Raw genomic sequence first — 24,064 nt, forward strand, 5'->3', positions numbered from 1 at the left:
GTTTCGACCAATTTTAGATCTCAAAAGTTTAAACAAGTTTCTCAGAGTTCCATCCTTCAAGATGGAAACTATTCGGACCATTCTTCCATTGATCCAGGAGGGTCAATATATGACTACCGTGGATCTAAAGGATGCATATCTTCATATCCCTATACACAGGGATCATCACAAGTTCCTGAGGTTTGCCTTCCTAGACAAACATTTTCAGTTTGTGGGCCTACCTTTCGGTCTGGCCACGGCTTCTGGGATCTCTGCTAACGGTTCTAAGATCGCGGGGAATTGCTGTGGCGCCTTATCTGGACGATATTTTGATCCAGGTGTCGTCTTATCAGCTAGCGAAGTCCCATACCGACATTGTTCTGCCTTTTCTAAGAACTCACGGGTGGAAAGTGAATCTCGAGAAGAGTTCACTAGTTCCACAGACAAGGGTGCCCTTCCTGGGTACTCTAATCGACTCTCTATCCATGAAGATTGTTTTGACGGAAGTCAGAAAGTTAAAGATTCTGAACACATGCCGATCCCTTCAGTCCTATCCTCGGCCGTCAGTGGCTCAGTGCATGGAGGTGATTGGCTTAATGGTGGCAGCAATGGACATCATTCCGTTTGCACGTTTTCATCTCAGACCTCTACAACCGAACATGCTTAGACAGTGGAATGGAAATTATGCAAATTTGTCTCCTCAAATAGATCTAGATCAGGAGACAAGGGACTCTCTTCTGTGGTGGTTGTCACTGGATCATCTGTCCCAGGGGACATGTTTCCGCAGACCCTCATGGGAGATAGTGACAGGGGATGCCAGCCTGATAGGATGTGGAGCAGTCTGGAATTCCTTGATGGCTCAAGGTGTATGGACTCGGTCAGAGTCTCTACTTCCCATCAACATTCTGGAGTTGAGAGCAATATTCAGTGCGCTTCTGGCTTGGCCTCAGTTGGCTTCGACCAAATTCATCAGGTTCCAGTCGGACAACATCACGACTGTGGCCTACATCAATCATCAGGGAGGAACAAGGAGTTTCTTAGCGATGGCAGAAGTGACCAGGATAATTCAGTGGGCAGAGACTCACTCTTGTTTTCTGTCAGCAATCCATATCCCAAGAGTGGACAATTGGGAGGCAGATTTTTTTGAGCAGACATTCCATCCGGGGGAATGGGAACTCCATCCGGAAGTATTTGCCAGCCTGATTCTCAGATGGGGCAGGCCAAAGCTGCCAAGCTCCCGAGATATGGATCCAGGTCCAGTGATCCTCAGGCCTAACTGATAGATGCCTTGGCAGTGCCTTGGTCGTTCAACCTAGCTTATGTGTTCCCGCCGTTTGCTCTCCTTCCCCGGGTGATTGCTAGAGTCAAACAGCAGAGGGCTTCAGTGATTCTCATCGCTCCTGCGTGTCCTCGCAGGACTTGGTATGCCGATCTGGTGGACATGTCATCTCTGCCGCTGTGGAAGCTTCCATTGAGGCAGAACCTTCTTGTTCAGGGACCCTTCCGTCATCCGAATCTAACTTCTCTGCAGCTGACTGCTTGGAGATTGAACGCTTGATTTTATCTAAGCGAGGGTTCTCTGATTCGGTCATTGATACCTTGATCCAGGCTCGTAAGCCTGTTACTAGAAAGATTTACCATAAGATATGGCGTAAATATCTTTATTGGTGCGAATCCAAGGGCTACTCATGGAGTAGGGTTAGGATTCCTAAGATTTTGTCTTTTGTCCAAGAAGGTTTGGAGAAAGGGTTGTCAGCAAGTTCCTTAAAGGGACAGATTTCTGCTTTGTCTATTTTGCTACACAAGCGTCTGGCAGATGTTCCAGATGTTCAATCCTTTTGTCAGGCTCTGACTAGACCAATTGCTCCTCCTTGGAGTTTGAATTTAGTTCTTAATGTTCTTCAAGAGGTTCCGTTTGACCTATGCATTCCATAGATATTAAGTTGCTATCTTGGAAGGTTTTATTTTTAGTTGCTATTTCTTCTGCTCGCAGAGTTTCTGAGCTTTCAGCATTACAATGTGATTCTCCTTATCTTATTTTCTATGCAGATAAGGTAGTGTTGCGTACCAAACCTGGTTTTCTTCCTAAGGTTGTATCAAACAAAAATATTAATCAGGAAATCGTTATTCCTTCCTTGTGTCTATCTATCTATTGGGTTCTTGTAAAGCGCGGCTATTCACTCATAAGGGTCTCAAGGCACTGAGGGTTGCAGTTCAGTCGAAGAGCCAGGTCTTGAGGTCCTTTCTGAACTTAGTTAGGGCGGTAGCTTGTCTGAGGTGCAGCGGGAGGGTGTTCCAAGTCTTGGCGGCCAGGTGAGAGAAGGATCTGCCTCCCGCTGTGGTTTTCCTGATGCGGGGGATGACAGCGAGGGCTTGGTCGGCCGATCAAAGTTGTCTGGCAGGGGTGTAGAAGGTAATGCAGTGGTTCAAGTATTCGGGACAGATGTTGTGGAGGGCCTTGAATGCGTGGGTGAAAAGCTTGAAGGTTATTCTTTTGTTGATGGGGAGCCAGTGCAGGTCCCGCAGGTGTTTGGTGATGTGGCATTGACGAGTCTGGCCGAGGAGTTCTGGATGCGCTGTAGTCTCTTTTGGAGCTTGATGGTGGTGCCGGCGTAGAGTGCGTTACTATAGTCCAGTCGCCTGCTGACGAGGGTCTCGGTTGGGATCCATTTGAAGATTTTATGCAGCAGGTGATGTGTGTGGAAGCATGCAGAAGAGACAGCATTGATTTGCCGGTCCATGGAGAGCGATGAGTCCAGGATGACGCCTAGATTTCGTGCATGGTTGGTGGGGGTTGGAGGGTGTCCGAGGGCTGTGGGCCACCAGGAGTTATTCCAAGCGGATGTGGTGGGACAGAGGAGGAGGGTGTCCTAACCCTTCTTCTAAGAAGGAGCGGCTGTTACATAATTTGGACGTGGTCCGTGCCTTAAAGTTTTACTTACAGGCGACTAAGGAGTTTCATCAATCTTCTTCCCTGTTTGTTGTTTTTTTCTTGGAAGTGCAGGGGTCAGAAAGCTACGGCTACCTCTTTCTTTTTGGCTGAAGAGTATCATTCGTTTTGCATATGAGACTGCTGGACAGCAGCCTCCTGAACATATTGCGGCTCATTCCACTAGGGCTGTGGCTTCCTCATGGGCATTTAAACATGATGCTTCTGTGGAACAGATTTGCAAAGCTGCGACTTGGTCTTCTTTTCACACTTTTTCAAAATTTTACAAATTTGATACTTTTGCCTCATCCAAGGCTGTTTTTGGGAGGAAGGTTCTTCAAGCAGTGGTGCCTTCCATTTAGGTGCCCTGTCTTGTCCCTCCCGTTTCATCCGTGTCCTATTGCTTTGGTATTGTATCCCACAAGTAAGGATGAAATCCGTGGATGAAATCCGCAGACCATATCTTGTAAAAGAAAAGGGAAATTTATTCTTACCTGATAAATTTGTTTCTTTTACGATACGATGAGTCCACGGCCCTCCCTGTTTTTACGTGACAGACCTTTATTTTTGTTAAAACTTCAGTCACCTTTGCTCCTTGGCTTTTCCTTTCTCTTCCTAACTTCGGTCGAATGAGTGGGTTGGGAGGGAAGGGAGGAGCTATTTATGCAGCTCTGCTGTGGAGCTCTTTGCCTCCTCCTGCTGACCAGGAGGTGATATCCCACAAGTAAGGATGAAATCCGTGGACTCATTGTATCGTAAAAGAAAAAAAATTATCAGGTAAGAATAAATTTCCCTTTTTGTTGAATATTGTTGAAATTACTCAACCTCAGACAAAGTGACCCAACATTAAAGTGAAGGTCAATTTAGATGAATCGGTGCCCTTTAATTCCGGGCACTTTCATTCATCAAAATGTACATTTCTTTTTTAAGAAACGATGAGTCCACGGATTTCATCCTTACTTGTGGGATTACGCCTCCTGGTCAGCAGGAAGAGGCAAAGGGCACCACAGCAGAGCTGTTAAATAGCTCCTCCCTTCCCTCCCACCCCAGTCATTCTCTTTGGCTACGTTAGTGATAGGAAGAGGTAAAGTGAGGTGTTATGATTCTTCAATCAAGAGTTTATTATTTTTAAAGTAGTGCCAGATTGTGCTACTTAGTTCTGGGGTGTAGCAGTAGTCCATATCAGTCTCTTTAGTAGAGCTTTTTTGGTGGCTTTAGAGCAATGGGAACTTGTGGGACATTATTCTCACCGCGCCTCCTATACATTTATGCTGCCCTAACCCTGAAAACCTGAGGGATTTTACTCAGGAATTTTGTTTATTTTCAGGTCCATAGGAGGGAGAGGACCTCTTAAACCTGGGAATTGCCTTGCTGCCAGGCAGAAGATGAGGTAAGTGCTATCTTCTTTTCTGGGGGAAAGGATCTCAGAGAAAGTTTGGGCACTTTATTTGTTCATCTAACCTCATTACACTGGGTCTCAGATTCTCCTAGTTTAGTAAGGGACATTAAGGCAGTTAGGACACGGGTACTGGGTTACATATGTGTGCTGTGGGTTCTTTGGCATGTGTTTTGATGAGCATACAATGCTTGATGGAAACCCTGCAAACAGTAGAGCTATCGGATATAGCTGTTCAGTTTGTCCGTATAGGACAAGGGACTCTCTTTGTCCCAATGGCTGTGTTTTAGTCTATGACAACCGCAGTGTGGGATAAGAGAATCTGTCTTATAACAGAGGTTGGTTTTTATTGTGTACAATTTTCTCCAACATAGGTGTGTCCGGTCCACGGCGTCATCCTTACTTGTGGGATATTCTCTTCCCCAACAGGAAATGGCAAAGAGCCCAGCAAAGCTGGTCACATGATCCCTCCTAGGCTCCGCCTACCCCAGTCATTCTCTTTGCCGTTGTACAGGCAACATCTCCACGGAGATGGCTTAGAGTTTTTTAGTGTTTAACTGTAGTTTTTCATTATTCAATCAAGAGTTTGTTATTTTCAAATAGTGCTGGTACGTACTATTTACTCAGAAACAGAAAAGAGATGAAGAATTCTGTTTGTATGAGGAAAATGATTTTAGCAACCGTAACTAAAATCCATGGCTGTTCCACACAGGACTGTTGAGAGCAATTAACTTCAGTTGGGGGAACAGTTTGCAGTCTCTTGCTGCTTGAGGTATGACACATTCTAACAAGACGATGTAATGCTGGAAGCTGTCATTTTCCCTATGGGATCCGGTAAGCCATGTTTATTACGATTGTAAATAAGGGCTTCACAAGGGCTTATTTAAACTGTAGACTTTTTTTGGGCTAAATCGATTGATATTAACACTTATTTAGCCTTGAGGAATCATTTATTCTGGGTATTTTGATTTAATAATATCGGCAGGCTAAGACCAAGGGGCATTGCAGTAGTACCTTACCTGGACGACATTCTGATTCAAGCGTCGTCCCTTCCTCAAGCAAAGGCTCACACGGACATTGTCCTGGCCTTTCTCAGATCTCACGGCTGGAAAGTGAACGTGGAAAAGAGTTCTCTATCCCCGTCAACAAGGGTTCCCTTCTTGGGAACAATTATAGACTCCTTAGAAATGAGGATCTTTCTAACAGAGGCCAGAAAAACAAAGCTTCTGGACTCTTGTCGGATACTTCATTCCGTTCCTCTTCCTTCCATAGCTCAGTGCATGGAAGTGATCGGGTTGATGGTGGCGGCGATGGACATAGTTCCTTTTGCGCGCATTCATCTAAGACCATTACAACTGTGCATGCTCAGTCAGTGGAATGGGGACTATACAGACTTGTCTCCGAAGATACAAGTAAATCAGAGGACCAGAGACTCACTCCGTTGGTGGCTGTCCCTGGACAATCTGTCTCAAGGGATGATGTTCCACAGACCAGAGTGGGTCATTGTCACGACCGACGCCAGTCTGATAGGCTGGGGCGCGGTCTGGGGATCCCTGAAAGCTCAGGGTCTTTGGTCTCGGGAAGAATCTCTTCTACCGATAAATATTCTGGAACTGAGAGCGATATTCAATGCGCTCCAGGCCTGGCCCCAGCTTGCGAGGACCAGGTTCATACGGTTTCAATCAGACAACATGACGACTGTTGCGTACATCAACCATCAGGGGGGAACAAGGAGTTCCCTAGCGATGGAAGAAGTAACCAAAATTATTCTTTGGGCGGAGTCTCACTCCTGCCACCTGTCTGCTATCCACATCCCAGGAGTGGAAAATTGGGAAGCGGATTTTCTGAGTCGTCAGACATTGCATCCGGGGGAGTGGGAACTCCATCCGGAAATCTTTGCCCAAGTCACTCACCTGTGGGGCATTTCAGACATGGATCTGATGGCCTCTCGTCAGAACTTCAAAGTTCCTTGCTACGGGGCCAGATCCAGGGATCCCAAGGCGGCTCTAGTGGATGCACTAGTAGCACCTTGGACCTTCAAACTAGCTTATGTGTTCCCGCCATTTCCTCTCATCCCCAGGCTGATAGCCAGGATCAAGCAGGAGAGGGCGTCGGTGATCTTGATAGCTCCTGCGTGGCCACGCAGGACTTGGTATGCAGATCTGGTGAATATGTCATCGGCTCCACCTTGGAAGCTACCTTTGAGACGAGACCTTCTTGTTCAGGGTCCGTTCGAACATCCGAATCTGGTTTCACTCCAGCTGACTGCTTGGAGATTGAACGCTTGATTTTATCGAAGCGAGGATTCTCAGATTCTGTTATCGATACTCTTGTTCAGGCCAGAAGGCCTGTGACTAGAAAGATTTACCACAAAATTTGGAAAAAATATATCTGTTGGTGTGAATCTAAAGGATTCCCTTGGGACAAGGTTAAGATTCCGAGGATTCTATCCTTCCTTCAAGAAGGATTGGACAAAGGATTATCTGCTAGTTCCCTGAAGGGACAGATTTCTGCCTTGTCGGTATTACTTCACAAAAAGCTGGCAGCTGTGCCAGATGTTCAAGCCTTTGTTCAGGCTCTGGTTAGAATCAAGCCTGTTTACAAACCTTTGACTCCTCCTTGGAGTCTCAATTTAGTTCTTTCAGTTCTTCAGGGGGTTCCGTTTGAACCCTTACATTCCGTTGATATTAAGTTATTATCTTGGAAAGTTTTGTTTTTAGTTGCGATTTCTTCTGCTAGAAGAGTCTCAGAATTATCTGCTCTGCAGTGTTCTCCTCCTTATCTGGTGTTCCATGCAGATAAGGTGGTTTTACGTACTAAACCTGGTTTTCTTCCAAAAGTTGTTTCTAACAAAAACATTAACCAGGAGATTATCGTACCTTCTCTGTGTCCAAAGCCAGTTTCAAAGAAGGAACGTTTGTTGCACAATTTGGATGTTGTTCGCGCTCTAAAATTCTATTTAGATGCTACAAAGGATTTTAGACAAACATCTTCCTTGTTTGTTGTTTATTCAGGTAAAAGGAGAGGTCAAAAAGCAACTTCTACCTCTCTCTCTTTTTGGATTAAAAGCATCATCAGATTGGCTTACGAGACTGCCGGACGGCAGCCTCCCGAAAGAATCACAGCTCATTCCACTAGGGCTGTGGCTTCCACATGGGCCTTCAAGAACGAGGCTTCTGTTGATCAGATATGTAGGGCAGCGACTTGGTCTTCACTGCACACTTTTACCAAATTTTACAAGTTTGATACTTTTGCTTCTTCTGAGGCTATTTTTGGGAGAAAGGTTTTGCAAGCCGTGGTGCCTTCCATTTAGGTGACCTGATTTGCTCCCTCCCTTCATCCGTGTCCTAAAGCTTTGGTATTGGTTCCCACAAGTAAGGATGACGCCGTGGACCGGACACACCTATGTTGGAGAAAACAGAATTTATGTTTACCTGATAAATTTCTTTCTCCAACGGTGTGTCCGGTCCACGGCCCGCCCTGGTTTTTTTAATCAGGTCTGATATTTTATTTTCTTTAACTACAGTCACCACGGTACCATATGGTTTCTCCTATGCAAATATTCCTCCTTAACGTCGGTCGAATGACTGGGGTAGGCGGAGCCTAGGAGGGATCATGTGACCAGCTTTGCTGGGCTCTTTGCCATTTCCTGTTGGGGAAGAGAATATCCCACAAGTAAGGATGACGCCGTGGACCGGACACACCGTTGGAGAAAGAAATTTATCAGGTAAACATAAATTCTGTTATTATTATTATTATTATGGTGCATTTATTAAAATTCATAATGGCGACCGGGGTTTTCATTTATATTGCATATTCTTTTACAATGTGTTGGGGTAAGAATGCAGTAACCCCCCCCCCCCCCCCCCCCCCAAGATTATGTAAACTATATTTATCGTCCGTTTTTTTTTTTTTTTTTTACACTGTGTACACCGGTCAGTTGCTCCCGGTGCCTTTACTAAAAAATATAATGGCGAGCGGGAGAGGGCTTGTGTATCACCCACGAGGGGCGGAGCTTGTAAAGGGCACCAAGGCATTCTCTCTTCCCTCCTAACAGTTCTGTCTATCCACTAGGAGGGGAGGATGGCGCCGTTTAGAAATTACTCTTTATCACTCCCGGTTTTCGGCAGTCACGGAGGTATTATTGTTTAAATGCGTGCGCTTCAGACAGCGCTCTGATAGTCCAGGATTTGGATAAGAGAAACTGTCTAATGCCTCAGCGGGGTCTAGATGAGGTATAGACAGAATTTTTCAGTACATACGATTCCATTCTGTGTTCAACCATGTCTGCCCTTGTAATAATAAAGGTTAATTTATCTTTATCATTTAAAGAGACAGTATCTATAACCTATATGTTAATTTTTTTCAAACAAATGGTTAAATCTTTATTTAGTTACCCTTCTATATGTGAAGCAGGTTACTTAAGGAAGTGTACATTGATTTTACTATCACACATGCAGTGCTCTGCGGTTCCTTGCAATTTTTATATGGAATTGCTGCACAAGACATTGCTTCTTTAATGTACATGGCGATGTCTATTAACAGCAATGTTAACATACTATTGGATTGTTTCTGCACACAGAAATAAGAAATTGCTTTTAAAATTTAAAGAGACACTAACATTTTTTATGTGTCAATTTTTAATGAAAAATTACCATCTTTTTTTTTTCTGAACCTTCTCCTTTTAAGGCGTTTGCTGTTTGGGAGTATGTTGACAGTGGTCACTTTATGCCACAAATTTCTCCTATAGTACACACAAAATGTTATGGCCAGTGCCCTGTGCTTCCTCACACACTCCATACGGAGTTACTCTGCATCTCATGCATTCTATGTTTTTCCCACGTGGAAGATAACATTACTAGAGGACTTATTTTCAATCGTTTAAGGCGCTGGATTCTGTAATTGCTATTCCAAATGGTTCTTCCCTGTTAGAGGAAGATACTTCGTCATTATATGAGAGAAAATTCTCAGTCTCAGATGAATAATATCTTTATTTGATCCTGAGGTTGTTTTTCTTCCAGTTCCTTTCAGCTTTATCACCTTCATTTGGTACTTTAGCAGGTTTTAGCTTCCCTGGACGACTCTGACTATATCGGTGTAATCTATCCTAGTGCGTCCAGTTAGTTATAAGGAATGGAAAAGACCGCATTCCCTATATTTAAAGAGATGTTTCCCATAGCCGACTCCGCTAAGGAGGCTGAGCAAACAATCCCTAGGGTGAATGGAGTAGTTTACAGCTTGACTAAGAGAACTACTATATCTTTAGAGGATAGTTGGATTTTTAAAGATCCTATGGATGAAAATTAGAAAATCGATGTATACCAGGGCTTACAAGGGCATCCAGCTGTGTACTTTACTACCGTCACTAGTGCAACGGCATATTGGTTTGATGCGTTGTCTGATGCTATTAAGTCAGAAACTCCCCTGCATAAAATCCAGGATAGGATAAAGGCTTTTAATTTGGCTAATTCCTTTATTTCTAATTCTTGCCTTAAAGTTATCAAAATGGGAGCATAGGTTTCAGGTGTCTCTATTCCAACTCACAGAGCCTTATGGTTAGAGCCTTGTTCTACTGATGTATGCTCTAAGTTTTTTTAACAATTCATTACAAGGGGAAGACCTTGTTGGAACCTAGCTTGATGAAAATAATCTCCTTTGAAAATTTTAAAGAATTAAAAAAAAAAAAAAAAAAAAAAAAAAGGATCCAATTAGACAACATGGACATGTCCCCGATCTGGGATCGGATCTTGTAGGGGGCAGACTTTCAGTGTTCGTTCAGGCTTGGGTTTGAGATGTTCAGAATCCCTGGGCAATAGAAAATAGTGTTCCAGGGATTCAAAGTGGACAGGTTTCTGCTTTCAAGATTATCTGCAGATCGCAAAAGGAGAGGCGTTCTTACACTGCGTAAGAGACATCTCAGACCCGGTAATGATTGGTCCAGTTCCAATACAGGTACTGGGTCTGTTTTTTTTTTTTTATACCAATCGGTTTGTGGTTACCGAAAAAGGTGGGAACCTTCAGGACACTTTTTAGATCTCAAGAGTCTAAACAGATTTTCTTATTGTACCGTCCTTCAAGATGGCAACTATAAGTTCCATTCTTCCCTTGCTCCAAGAGGGTCAATTTATGACAACTGTGGATTTTAAGGACGTGTACCTTCATATGCCATTCACAAGTTGGAAAAACGCTTCCAGTTCGTGGCTCTTCTTTTCGGTCTTGCCTCAGCTCTGAGTTTTTACGAAGGTTCTGGGAGCGCTGTTGGTGGTGCTTCGGTTACGGGGCATTGCAGTGGCGTCCTATCTGGACAACATTCTGGTTCAGGCGCCATCCTTACAGCTAGCAAGATTTCACACAGATTTGGTGTTATCCTTCCCATGGTTTTACGGGTGGAAGGTAAATTTGGAAAAGAGTTCCTAAGTCCCATGCACAAGGGTAACGTTTTTGGGAACCATTATAGATTCCATATCAATTAGATTTTTCTGACGGAATGTCAGGAAATCAGAGATTATCGATGCTTGTTTAGTCGTTGTGGCTCAGTGCATGGAGGTAATCGAGCTGATGGTGGTGGCAATGGACATCATCCCATTTGCTCGGTTCCATCTCAGACCTCTGCAGTTAAACATACTCAGGCAATGGATCGGAGATTATACAGATTTGTCTCCTCGAATACTACTGGAGCAGGAGACAAGGGATTCTCTTCAATGGTGGTTGTCTCTGGATTATCTTTCCCAGGAACCTGCTTTCGCAGACCATCTTGGGTATTTTTGTCAACAGACGCCAGTCTTCTAGGGTGGGGAGCAGTCTGGGGCTCCCTAAGGGCTCAGGGGGTTTGGACTCAGCCAGAGTCTTCTCTTCCTATAAACATTCTGGAGCTGAGAACTATCTACCATGTTCTTATGACCTATCCTCAGTTAGCCTTGGTCCAGTTTATTATGTTCCAGTCGATCAAAATGACGTCAGTGGCTTACATCAATCATCAGGGATGAGTTCCTTAGCGATGACAGAGGTATCCAAAATAATTCAGTGGGCGGAGGCCCATTCTTGCTGCCTGTTGGCGAGCTACTTCCCAGGGGTGGAACATTTGGGAGGTGGATTTCCTGAGCAGGCAGTCCTTTCATCCAGGGGAGAACTCCATCTGGAAGTGTTCTCCAGCTTTTTCCTCTGTTTGCTTTTCTTCTTCGGGCTATTGCTCAAATCCAGCAGGAGAGGGCTTCGGTAATCCTCATAACACCGACTTCGCCTTGTAGAATTTGGTATGCAGATGGACATGTCGTCATCTCTGCCATCTTGGAGGTTTCCGTTGAGGAAGGACCTTCTAATTCATAGGCCCCTCCTTAACCCAAATCTGTTTTATCTGAAACTGACTACTTGGAGATTGAACACTTATTATCCAAGCAGGGTTTTTTCTGACTCTGCCATTGTGACCATGATTCAGGCTCGAAAACCTGTTATTAGTCAAATTTATCATACGATATGGCATAAATATCTCTATTGGTGTGAATCCATGGTCTACTCAGGGAGTAGATTGGATTCCTAGAATTTTGTCTTTTCTCCAAGAGGTTTGGAGGAAGATTTATCGTCAAGTTCTCTAGAAACCCTGTCTTTCTCTTTTTTGTTACACGAACTGTCTTTCTCTTTTTTGTTACACGAACGCTTGGTAGATGTCATAGATGTACAATCATTTTGCCAGGCCTTGGTCAGGATCAGGCCTGTGTTCATTCAGTTACTCCTCCATGGAGTCTGCTTTTAGTTTTCAGGGAGGGCTCCGTTTGAGTCTATTCTTTCCTTTAGATATTGATTTGTTATCTTGGAAAGTTTTTTTCTTGTTGCTATTTCTTCTGCTCGGAGAGTGTCAGAGCTCTCGGCATTACAGTATGAGTCTCCTTATCTTATTTCTATTCATATAAGGCAGTTTTACGTACTAAATTAGGATTTCTTCCTAAGGTTGTTTTTGATCGGAACATTAATCAGGAGATTGTTGTTCTTTCCTTGTGTCCTAATCGTCCTTCTCAGAAGGAAAGACTTCTGCACAATTTGGACGTGACGTGGTCTGTGCTTTAAATTTATACCTGCAGGCGACTAAGGACTTTCGTCAGTGTTCTTCTTTGTGGTTTTCTCAGGAAAACGCATGGGACAGAAAGCTACGGCTACTTCTTTCTTTTAAGCTGAAGAGTTTCATACGTTTTGCATATGAGACTGCTGGACAGCAGCCTACCGAGAGTTACAACTCATTCCACGAAAGCTGTTGCTTCTTCATGGGCGTTCATAAATGATGCTTCTGTGGAACAGATTTGCAAGGCTGCAACTTGGTCCTCTCTTCACACTTTTTCAAGGTTCTACAAATTTGACACTTTTGTCTCAGCTGAGGCCGCTTTTGGGAGATAAGTTCTTCAAGCAGTGATGCCTTCCGTTTTAGGTTCCCTGTCTTGTCCCTCCCATATCATCTGTGTACTCTAGCTTGGGTATTGAATCCCATTAGTAATTAAGATGATCCGTGGACTCATCGTGTCTTAAAAAAGAAAATAAAATTTATGCTTTCCTGATAAATTTATTTCTTTTCTGGCACGAGTCCACGGCCTGCCCTGTTCTTTTAGACAGGTTGTGGGTTATTGTAAACCTCTGCACCTTGGCTTTTCCTTTCTCTTCCTAACTTCGGTCAAATGACTGGAGTGGGAGGGAGGGGAGGAGCTATTTAACAGCTCTGCTGTTGTGCTCTTTGCCTCCTCCTGCTGACCAGGAGGTGTAATCCCATTAATAATTAAGATGATCCGTGGACTCATCGTGTCAAAAAATAAATAAATCTATCAGGTAAGCATAAATTTTCTTTTCACTCTTTTCTTCAAATACCTACCTTTTAATCTTCACAGCCAGCGATTTCCCCCGACCGTCGGAAGCCTCTTCATACGTCAGAAATAACGAATCCGCCTTCCTCCAATCACGGCTCCCCCCCGGGGAATCATGGCCTGAGGCAACACCGTGATTGGAGGAAGCAAGATTTGTCATTTTGGACCCGTGAAGAGGACTTGCGACGGACGGAGGAAGCTCTGGAGCGGCTGTCAGGATTAAAAGGTAAGTATTTGAAGAAAACGAGTGAAATGTCAATTTAGATTAATTAAAGTGCCCTTGTTTTTAATAGGTTTATTAAAAATCGGGCACCGATTCATCGAAATTGACCTTTACTTTAACCAATGTTTAAAAATGATTTTATGTAATTTGACACTAGTGGAATTATAATTGGAGACAAAGGCTAGTTTTTTAACATCCACATATTTTCTGTTGAGGTTCAAGATTGATAGATTCCAATTCTTCAGAGGAATAACCTCTTTCTTTTAACCTGTTGCGCATTTCATCTAAGCGCATTTGACAGGCAGAAGAATTGGAAACTATCCTCTTTACCCTCAAAAGCTGTGATTTAGACACGCTCTTAAATACTCTAGGCGGATGATGGCTCGGACGAGATAAAAGGGTATTTTTGTCAGTAGGCTTTCAGCATGCATAACAACTGTATCCAAAAAAAAGTAGGAGTAAAAGAACTCTTATTATATAACCCCAAATCAGCAGGATATAAACAATCAGTCCCATTTAAAGTTCTGGAATCAAACCTTTGATCTGAGCCACTAAAATAGGCTTTATGTATATCTTAGCTTGACTGCATCTCCTCACGGAATTCTGTCCCCTAATGCTGATGTCATCAGTGCATGACTCACAGTGATGTTTCGCAGGGGGCGTGTTCAAAGTACCGGTCACTAATCTCCTACTTGTAGCTACAGCCTGTAACAGACGTACTGGTGAGTTACCATAACAGGAGCACCATATAAGCACAACATGTAGCATATATAATAATGGCACCAAAACGTTATGCAGTTTTTAAACTTTTTTTCATTAAATAGATTCATCTCTCGGGGGCTTGAACCAGTTGCTTGAACCACTAATGCTATTAAAAAATGGTTATACCATGAATAACAATGACTATAGTATATAATCAAACATTAGAATTAGGGTGCAAAGATTTGAACCAATAGTGACAAATCCAGTAAATCGTTCCTTATCTGTATTCAGGCAGAGACCATGGATATATTCACATAGAGAGATTAGTCCAGGTCAGACTCCGTGTGTTGTGTCTCTCTGATCAGGGCTGCTCCTCTTGTAATATATAATCTGAAAGCTGAATTCTGTGAACAAGAAAATCACAAACAGAGGGCGCCTCTTAGTGTAACACTGTGATACAACAGTACAATATGCAGAATTCTTGTGCAAGAGCTATACCCACAAAAGTAAGTATAGCTCTTACACAAGTATTCTGCATATTATACCATTGTATCACAGTGTTACACTAAGAGGCGCCCTCTGTTTGTGATTTTCTTGTTCACAGAATTCTTCTTTTTCATTAAATGTTATGTTTTATATACATTAGTCCGGCGAGCTGGGATTGTTTATGCTATGCTTTCTGAAAGCACCCTGGCAGTTTGATTTATATCTGGATGTGCATATCCTTTTGGAGGTGACTTTTTGTAGGTAGGTAGGTAGGTAGGTAGATAGATAGATAGATAGATGATATAGATAATAAATATATATATATACATACATACATACTGTATATTAAATGAAATTCCCTTGCTGTGTTGGTCGGACAGTATCTCCCACCAGGATAAATAAAAGCTTTTTTTCTCTCTCCCCATAACAGGCCATTTGGACAAGCCTTACGCCCCTTCCTGGACTCTGTGCAAATTCAGCCGCCCGGAGGCAACAGTTTTAACAGACAAAGTGGACCAAGCTAACCGTCTCCTTTACCCCCCGAACCCTGCGTGGGCAGTGCCCTCGCTTTTTAACTTAACTACAGTTTTCTAGAATCTGTTCCTGACCATAAGTGTTTGTTTCATTCCACTAAGATCACATCATAGGGTCTTGCTCAGAAGCCCTGGAACCACATATATTTTTTTTTTATCATGAAATGCTATACTGTAATGGAAAAAATCTATTTAAGATATATATTTTTTAATTCTGAAAGGTTCTGTGACACCAACTGTGGGACACGTGTGCACTAGTGCGTATATATATATATATATATACTGTGTATGTGTGTGTGTATATGTGTGTGTGTGTGTGTATATATATATATATATATATATATCTCAAATTTAGCAAGCACTGAGTTTTTAATTGAATGTGCAGGAGCTGAGCACTGATTGAGGTAGAAAGAAATCAATAAAATGCCAAAATATACATATTTTATCCTGCTGCACTTTATAACTCTGTGTTACAGGGAGCCGACAGGTAGAATTGAAGCATTTCCTTTCTGAGTCACTGTCATTATGACCCGTTGTGACATGGGGCGATCCTTTACACCTGTGTATGGCTTCTTGAGGACTGGAATAGACAAATACTGCACAACAACAAGGGGTTTAAATCTTTTGTTTTACAGCTTGGAATCCCTCTTTTTAGGCAGATTTTCCATCACATCTTCTGGCACTGTGCCCTGGGGTGTTTAGAAGTTTAGAATTTAATGTTCCAAAGAAGGTTCCACTGATTTAATAGTTTTGTTACTGTCTCTGTAGAATAAGACTATCCTGGTACAGCTCGGATGCCACATTACTGTGTACAGCTCCGTGCTGTTGTTTATGGGGCAGCTAGGCGCACTTTGTAGATCTGGGCTCACACGCCCCCTGTATAATATTGTGAGCACGTGGCACCAGTGACTGCCAGTACATGTTGTTATTGGGCAGCACCACTTTATGCATTTGACCTCTGCTCTCTCAACTGTAATCAGAGCTCAAGGTCCAGGCAAACAGGATGTTATTCTGCGAGTGGCAGCCTGGGTCAGTGCTAGTTAATAAGTATATTTTATTGTCTTATTTTGCATTGAGGGCGTTCCAAGCCATGGGTCGCTGCTGTAGTCGGACTCAGCCCTCTGGCTTTTCATGGTTCCCATAAAGCTTTGAGAGTCCTTGTTGGCTGCTAAGCGAATCATAGTCATACTGGGCAATTGGCTACCTGAATAGCTTATTCAGTCATCCATGGATTGTAAAACAATGTGATTAACCAGCAGTGCTCAGGCCAGGAAATGAGAGAGTTGAGAGCTGTTGCTGTGCCCTGATGTGGGGGATAACATGGTAGGCTGAATGCTCATGTTGCTTTCTGGTGCCGTTAGTGTCCCCTCTCCTGATTATCCAACAACAGACCTTGTAGTTCTGTGCACAAGTACATCGGCCTGCGGCTCAGTGTGTAGTATGTGATTCTGTACACATTATATCCCTGTATACCCAGTGGGGCTACTGGTCTCTCCCCAGCATGTGCCCTTCTGTGCTTCATAACCAAAGTATTTAACCCCTTCTGTAGCAATGTAGGGCAACATGCTCTCCCAGCCAACGGTACAACTTACATTATTGTACAAGTGCCATCTGTACTTGTGTGATAGCTGTTAGTTTCTTACCCATGTATTCCCTATAAAACAAAACATATTTTGCCTGACACTATCTGTTTGCCCCCCCCCCATCTCACTAAACAGTGGTCTCACCCGTGCCAACCACATGCAAACACATGGCAGATAAGCACCAGTTGTACGTTTGCTATTGGATAAAGCCTTTTTGTTTTATTGTCACTGTGTAAAGTGCTACTGTATTCTGCAGCCCTCTGTACATGATCAGCATACAATGCACTTGTATAGAGCTGCAGATAGCACACTTGACTAGGTTTGTTGATATTTGTCAGCAGTTGTAACTATAGCAACAGTGAGAGGCAGCCGCCATGAGTTGGTATTGATGATGGGGGAGAGGCGCTAAGCTCCTCTGAGTCACATGGGGTATTGGCCGCATGAGACGCGAGAGGCAGGAAGTGATGACGATGATCTGTCTAGAGGGACCTTTATCTAGCTCTGTCTTGTTTCTACAGTTAGAGCAGGGGCATTGGCTACAAGGCATATTCTGGTATTACCTTCTCTCCATTACTGAACTTCTAGATCGTCCAATACTCTCTACAACACCATAACGGTGGATCTGGGACCTGCCAAACATTTTTTTATTTATTTGTTTCCAGAAATAAAACCGTAGAACTGGACAACTTTAAGCAACTTAAAGTATAAATTAAACTTTCACGATTCAGAAAGAGCAGCAATTTTAATCGACTTCCCAATTTACCTATGATGTTTAATGTGCTTTGTTCTCTTGGTAGCCTTTGTTGAAAAGCATACCGAGGTAGGCTCTGGAGCAGCAATGCTAGCTGCTGATTGGTGGCTGCACACATGTGCCTCTTGTCATTGGCTCACATTTGCTTTGTTCTTTTGGTATCCTTTATTGAAAAAAAAACCATTTAGGCTGATAGAAGCTCAGGAGCGTGCACGTGTCTTTAGCACTTTATGGCAGCAATGTTTGCAACTATGTTTAACATTGCTATAAGCATTCTTTCAAACACTGCTGCTAGATTAATATAGATATGTGCACATTCCTGAACTCACATAGGATTACTCTTTAACAAATGATGCTAAGTGAACTAAGCAAAATCGACAATAGACGTAAATTGTAAAGTTGTTTAAAATGTCATTTAAAGGGACATTACAGCCAAAATAATAGAAGCATATTTGTAATACACATCTATTGGCAAAAAATGCTTCTAATAAAAGCTATAGCTGTTTCAATAGTGTATTTAAGTATGCACCAGCATGTTAAACACAGCACTTGCTCAGAGAGACTAAAATTCTTGTACAGTCTGGCAATGACTCAGTTTGTTAATTGCTGACATGATACAAGCCCCACTGCTGCTTTGAGCAGCTGCAGTGTTTAACCCTTTGAGTGCTAAGCACTTTCCCACCTGGGTGCTAAGATTTTTTTAAGGTTTTTTTTATTTTTATTTTTTTAACCAAATTTTTAAAGTTTTTTTTTTTTTTTTTTTTGTTTCTTCAGACCCCCAAGACTTACACCGTTGGAACGGTTATGCGATTACCTTTCCAATGGTGGGTCTTGGGGTCTGTAGCTGCTTTGATGCCTGAGATACAGGCTTCTAAGCAGCATGCCCCCTTGCTCCTATATTTAACATTGTTAAGTATAAATAAAGTTGCGCGGTAACGTCGTCACGTTATTGCGCGTGACGTCACCATGCAAAATGGGAAGTCACTCTACAGGCACGATCGCCGGGGTAGGAGCAGGTGGGAGCCCCCAGATCTTCCTCAAGGTGGGAAGAGTGCTAATGACAGCTCTGAGCCTTCATTAGCACCGGAGTGGAAAACTCTGACAACTCAGAGCCGTCATTAGCACTCAAAGGGTTAAATGTTGGTGCACTGAGAATATGAATGTAAAATGTTATCACTAAAACAGTGATAGCTTTTACTAGAAGCATGTTTTACAATATGTGTATATTGCAAATATGTTTTTATTCAAAGATGTAATTCATTTATGTGCATTTTAATTTTGACCGGAATGTCCCTTGAAGTTTAATTTTAACTGTCCCTTTAATTCAGTGGCACAGAAGTCATTAAAATGATGGACATAAAAGGCACGTGTGTTCATACCTATAGTTTACTTAAGTGCCAAGTGTGTTATTACTGGTGATGGAAAAGCAAGATAAGTTCCTCTCATAACCAGAGTATAAGCTACTTGCACATAGGATCATTGTTTTTTTAATCCATTTGTATTATTTGCCTTTTAACCCTACGCAATACGATAACTTACTGCAGCCCCAGCAGATGATGTATTAATACCTTGCAGTATAGCAGATAAACATCCTCATATTGCATGTTGTCATATACTGTATTTGTTTTATACATGTTTATAACGTGTTATATTTCCTATGATACCTCAATCTGAATGTATAACAAATAAAATAGTAATATATTGTATTCTAGATGTGTGGTTTAATTCCTGCGTCTCTGCAGTATACAGGCAGTTCCCGGGTTACAGACATCCGACTTAAGTACAACTCGTACTTACAAATAGAAGAAATAGAGCTTTATCGCCAGTCCTTCTTTCCAAGATAACCCAAAATACTCAAAAATCCAAAGGACAGAAAGTGATGTGAAATTTTCTGAACAGGGGCACAGATAGCAAAACAAACTTTTCCCTATGCTAAAAAAACGAAAAAAATGTGTGGCTAAAGATTCACCTAAAAAAAAGTGCCTGTTCCTACGTGCATACAAATTCAACTTAAGAACAAACCTACAGAACCTATCTTGTTCATAACCTGGGGACTGTCTGTATTAGCGGCTCTAATAGGAGGGGTCAGCAAACGTTTCCCGGAAAGGATCAGAGCTTTAATATTTAGGCTTTGCAGATCTAGAGGCAAAATTGAGAATTTTATATATATATAGTTACTTGAATAACGACAGCCTCATTTTTATTTTCATAAAGATATTCTGCTCTGATGAGATTCCTTTTTAAATCCTATTATTTTTCACACATTACACCATTGTTTACACTTTTTACACCATGTTTAAACTTTTTACACAGCTATGGTGTGTACAAAATATTATTTTTCTTTTTTTCCAAGCATTTGAAAAAGTAAAAAAACACGATTAGCTTACAGACCGTACTGAATCAAGTGGTGGACCTGAGTTAGCCCCAGCCGTAGTTTACCTTTGCTTGATTTATAGGACCACGGCAGAGGTGGCCTTTGGTTATAATTTAGCGGGATCCTTATGGTGTAATGCCTGTGAGATACCAATATCCTGGGAGATAGAGGCTCGTTAGTAAAAGTTTAGTTTTATAAATTCATGATTTTCTGTGTATAGGAAGATATGTGTTAGACGTGGCAGAGTATTCTGGGCCCTTACCGAGGAGACACAGGGCCCCATAATCTAAAGGTCTCTGGGCTGGTGAGATTATTAAAGAATGCTTGTCAGTACATCTATTTCCCTGGTGGAATGATCTAAAGCCACTTTTTACCCCGAAAACAAGGTGTCTAGCTAAGGGGCGTATACTGCATTGTAAGGGGAGGAGATGCAAACGGGGCGTATACTGCATTGTAAGGGGAGGAGATGCAGATGGGGCGTATACTGCATTGTAAGGGGAGGAGATGCAAATGGAGCGTATACTGCATTGTAAGGGGAGGAGATGCAGACGGGGCGTATACTGCATTGTAAGGGGAGGAGATGCAGATGGGGCGTATACTGCATTGTAAGGGGAGGAGATGCAGACGGGCGTATACTGCATTGTAAAGGGAGGAGATGCAGACGGGCGTATACTGCATTGTAAAGGGAGGAGATGCAGACGGGGCGTATACTGCATTGTAAGGGGAGGAGATGCAGACGGGGCGTATACTGCATTGTAAGGGGAGGAGATGCAGACGGGGCGTATACTGCATTGTAAGGGGAGGAGATGCAGACGGGGCGTATACTGCATTGTAAAGGGAGAAGATGCAGACGGGGTGTATACTGCATTGTAAAGGGAGGAGATGCAGACGGGGTGTATACTGCATTGTAAGGGGAGGAGATGCAGACGGGCGTATACTGCATTGTAAAGGGAGGAGATGCAGACGGGGTGTATACTGCATTGTAAGGGGAGGAGATGTAGACGGGGTGCATACTGCATTGTAAGGGGAGGAGATGCAGACGGGGTGTATACTGCATTGTAAGGGGAGGAGATGTAGAATGGGTGCATACTGCATTGTAAGGGGAGGAGATGCAGACATTACAAAAGTGCACAATAAAATTTGTATTTTAAAAATCTTACAAAACAAATAATTGAACCATTCACACAAAAATACACAGGAAAAGATTGTTTTGTTAAGGGGCATCAAAAATATTCACCAAAAATTGTATTTTGTCAAAAATGTAACATTTGTATGTAAATGGTATTAAATATGCACAATAAATCATAATTTAAAGGGACATGAAACACACATTTTTTTCTTTTATGATACAGATAGAGAATACAATTTTCAAAAAGTTTCCAATTTACTTCTATTATCAAATTTGCTTGGTTCTCATGTTATCCTTGGTTGATGCAATATCTAGATAGGTAGCATGCACATGACAGGATATAGTGCTGCCATCTTGCTAATGTATAAGATTGTTGTAAAACTGCTTCTATATAGTACTACAGACACGTGCACACTCCTCAGCTTACAGCCCTGCTTTTCAACAAAGGATAACAAGAAAACAAAGAAAATTTTATAATAGAAGTAAATTGGAAAGTTGTTTAAAAATTGTATTTTATATCCGAGTCATAAAAGAAAATGTTTTGGTTTTATGTCCGTTTAAATCCACTGGATGTCTAGGTATTGGAAAACGGGCGTGCCTTCGTGGGGGGAGGTGAGGGATAGGATCCAATTGGTATATAATTTGTCGGAGACGGTGGCCTCCATGCAAGGCAACCAAGACCGGTTCTTAAAGATATGGTATTACTGGATCTTAAACGGTAACTGAGGATGTTACACAGGGTTAGACTCCCATAGACTAAGTGATTAGGTGACACTTAAGTTAGTGAGACTCTCAAAGGCAAAATTCAGGCAAGACTATTTAAGACAGTAATTAGCAACTCACGATGAAGGGAAATCTCTCCTCTCGGAAACAGTGTCAAGGTAATAATGAAACGGGCAAGTTGAATGTTAATGAATGTTTAATGGTGGTTATCTATGTTGAATGTTATTTTATTTAGTGTGGTTACTTTTTTTTTTTTTATTTAGTAGAGTAATATAGACTTATTGAAAAACACGAAGTGATGGGGACTTGGATGTTGTCATCGTTGACCCTTACGCCGTCCTTCCTTGTGTACCCCTTTTTTTTTTGTATTGCCAGATGCCTAAGGATTCAGAACTGTTAGGTGGTGATTAAAGATGCATACTAGGCTACGTTAGAACCCCTTGTTTTCGGGGTCACTCCAGACCAAAGCCTACATGGCCACTTCAGAGACAATGGGGTTGGAGGTTCTTTTGTCTGTCCTTCAATAAAAAAATTATTTCAACTAAATCCACTGGATGTGCAAAAATCACTTAGAAATGTGTGCTTATAAGTACAAAATAGAAAGTGTCATTGCTGTTTTGTAAAATGGGCTGAGTCTGGGCGTATGACATTTTCTCTCTAATTCTGTAAAGATTTTTGCACTACAGATTAGAAACAGGTGGTGATCTTTTCATAAAATACGTATAACCCTAATAGAAAAACTCATGCATAAGAAAATACAGGCGCTTGTAAGATGCTATACGCCGTAAGCAGCTCAATGTGATTTATTTTGGCTGCAGGATCTCATTTTTAAAGGGACACTATACCCAAACATTTTCTTTCATGATTAAGATAGAGAATACAATTTTAAATAACATTCAACATTCCAAATTACTTCTATCACCTAATTTGCTTCATTCTTTAGATATACTTTAATGAAGAAATAGCAATGCACACTATGTGCAGCTACCAATCAGCAGCTACTAAGCATATCTAGATATGCTTTTCAGCAAAGAACATCAAGAGAATGAAGCAAATTAGAACGTTGTTTATAATTGTATGCTCTTTCTAAATCATGAAAGAAAAAAAATTGGGTTTCATGTCCCTTTAAGTGCGCCTCGTGCTCTCTACAGAGCAAAGTTTCCCTTTCCGGCGAGCTCTATTTCTTTCAATAGGAGACGTCTCGCCACTCGCAGGGACTTCCCTTTTTTACAATAACTACACATGGGCAGCTCCTGTGAGGGTCGGGGTGAAAAACTACGTCTGTACTTGTGAGATTTAGGTCATTGGGCCCATAGTGAGGATATTTGCCCCTGGCCGTGACACCTCACTCTGCACAAACAGAAACATTGCGATCTCATTCCTTTCCAGGAAACTTTATGATGTAAACAAAAGGCACAAACTGTAGACTATGTCCTCCTTAACCCTGCTGTAACCAGCTGAGGTAGCAAGAGTTCATGAATAACATCACGTGTATGTGTTTATAGAGAGAAGTATGCGTTTATATACATTGTGTCAGCCAGAGAGTAACAACAATATAATTCAAAAACATCCTATCAAGACCCATTTCTTCTGTTAAACTGGGCATTAGTGTGTGTTTTAGACAGTTTAAATGCATAAGTGCTACATTTAGGGTTGCCACCTCAGCCATGTTTCCATCTAATACATGGAGAGTCCACGGCTTCATTCATTACTTGTGTAAAATATAGAACCTGGCCACCAGGAGGAGGCAAAGACACCCCAGCCAAAGGCTTAAATACCTCCCCCACTCTCCTAATCTCCCAGTCATTCTGTGCCTTTCGTCACAGGAGGATGGCAGAGAAGTATCAGAAGATTTCGGAGTAGTCTCTTATTGAGGGTAGTACTCTTTGGAATGGGACTGGAGTTTTAAGTAGTCTTGACAGCCTCTCAGTGAGAGCATTGACGAATGTTAGGGTCTGGAGATGCAGGGAGAGTCTTTCTGCGAAACCATCCAGACTTGTATTAACAGCTCCTTAAAGGGACACTGAACCCAAATGTTTTCTTTCAATTCAGATAGAGCATGCAATTTTAAGCAACTTTCTAATTTACTCCTAATATCAATTATTCTTCATTCTCTTGCTATCTTTATTTGAAAAATAAGGCATCTAAGCTTTTTTCTTTTTAAAGACACGATGAGTGCACGGATTTCATCCTTACTTGTGGGATTATGCCTCCTGGTCAGCAGGAGGAGGCAAAGAGCACCACAGCAGAGCTGTTATATAGCTCCTTCCTTCCCTCCCACTCCAGTCATTCTCTATGCCTATGTTAGTGATAGGAAGAGGTAAAGTGAGGTGTTATATTAGATTCTTCAATCAAGAGTTTATTATTTTTAAAGTAGTGTAAGATTGTGCTGCTTTGTTCTTGGGTGTAGCCG

At 42.1% G+C, this 24,064-nt stretch overlaps 1 protein-coding gene across 1 annotated transcript in view; it reads left to right on the top strand.

Moving 5' to 3' along the window:
* Positions 1–19,131, top strand: part of DESI1 (desumoylating isopeptidase 1) — a 55,390-nt gene extending 36,259 nt beyond the window's left edge. The window contains exon 6 of the mRNA XM_053721317.1: positions 14,989–19,131. Within this exon, the coding sequence (XP_053577292.1) occupies positions 14,989–15,082 (94 nt within the window). The 3' untranslated portion in view covers positions 15,083–19,131. The remainder of the gene's footprint in view (positions 1–14,988) is intronic.
* Positions 19,132–24,064: the final 4,933 nt, after the last annotated feature.

The sequence above is a fragment of the Bombina bombina genome, chromosome 7 (assembly GCF_027579735.1).
Source record: "Bombina bombina isolate aBomBom1 chromosome 7, aBomBom1.pri, whole genome shotgun sequence".
Lineage (NCBI taxonomy): Eukaryota > Metazoa > Chordata > Amphibia > Anura > Bombinatoridae > Bombina > Bombina bombina.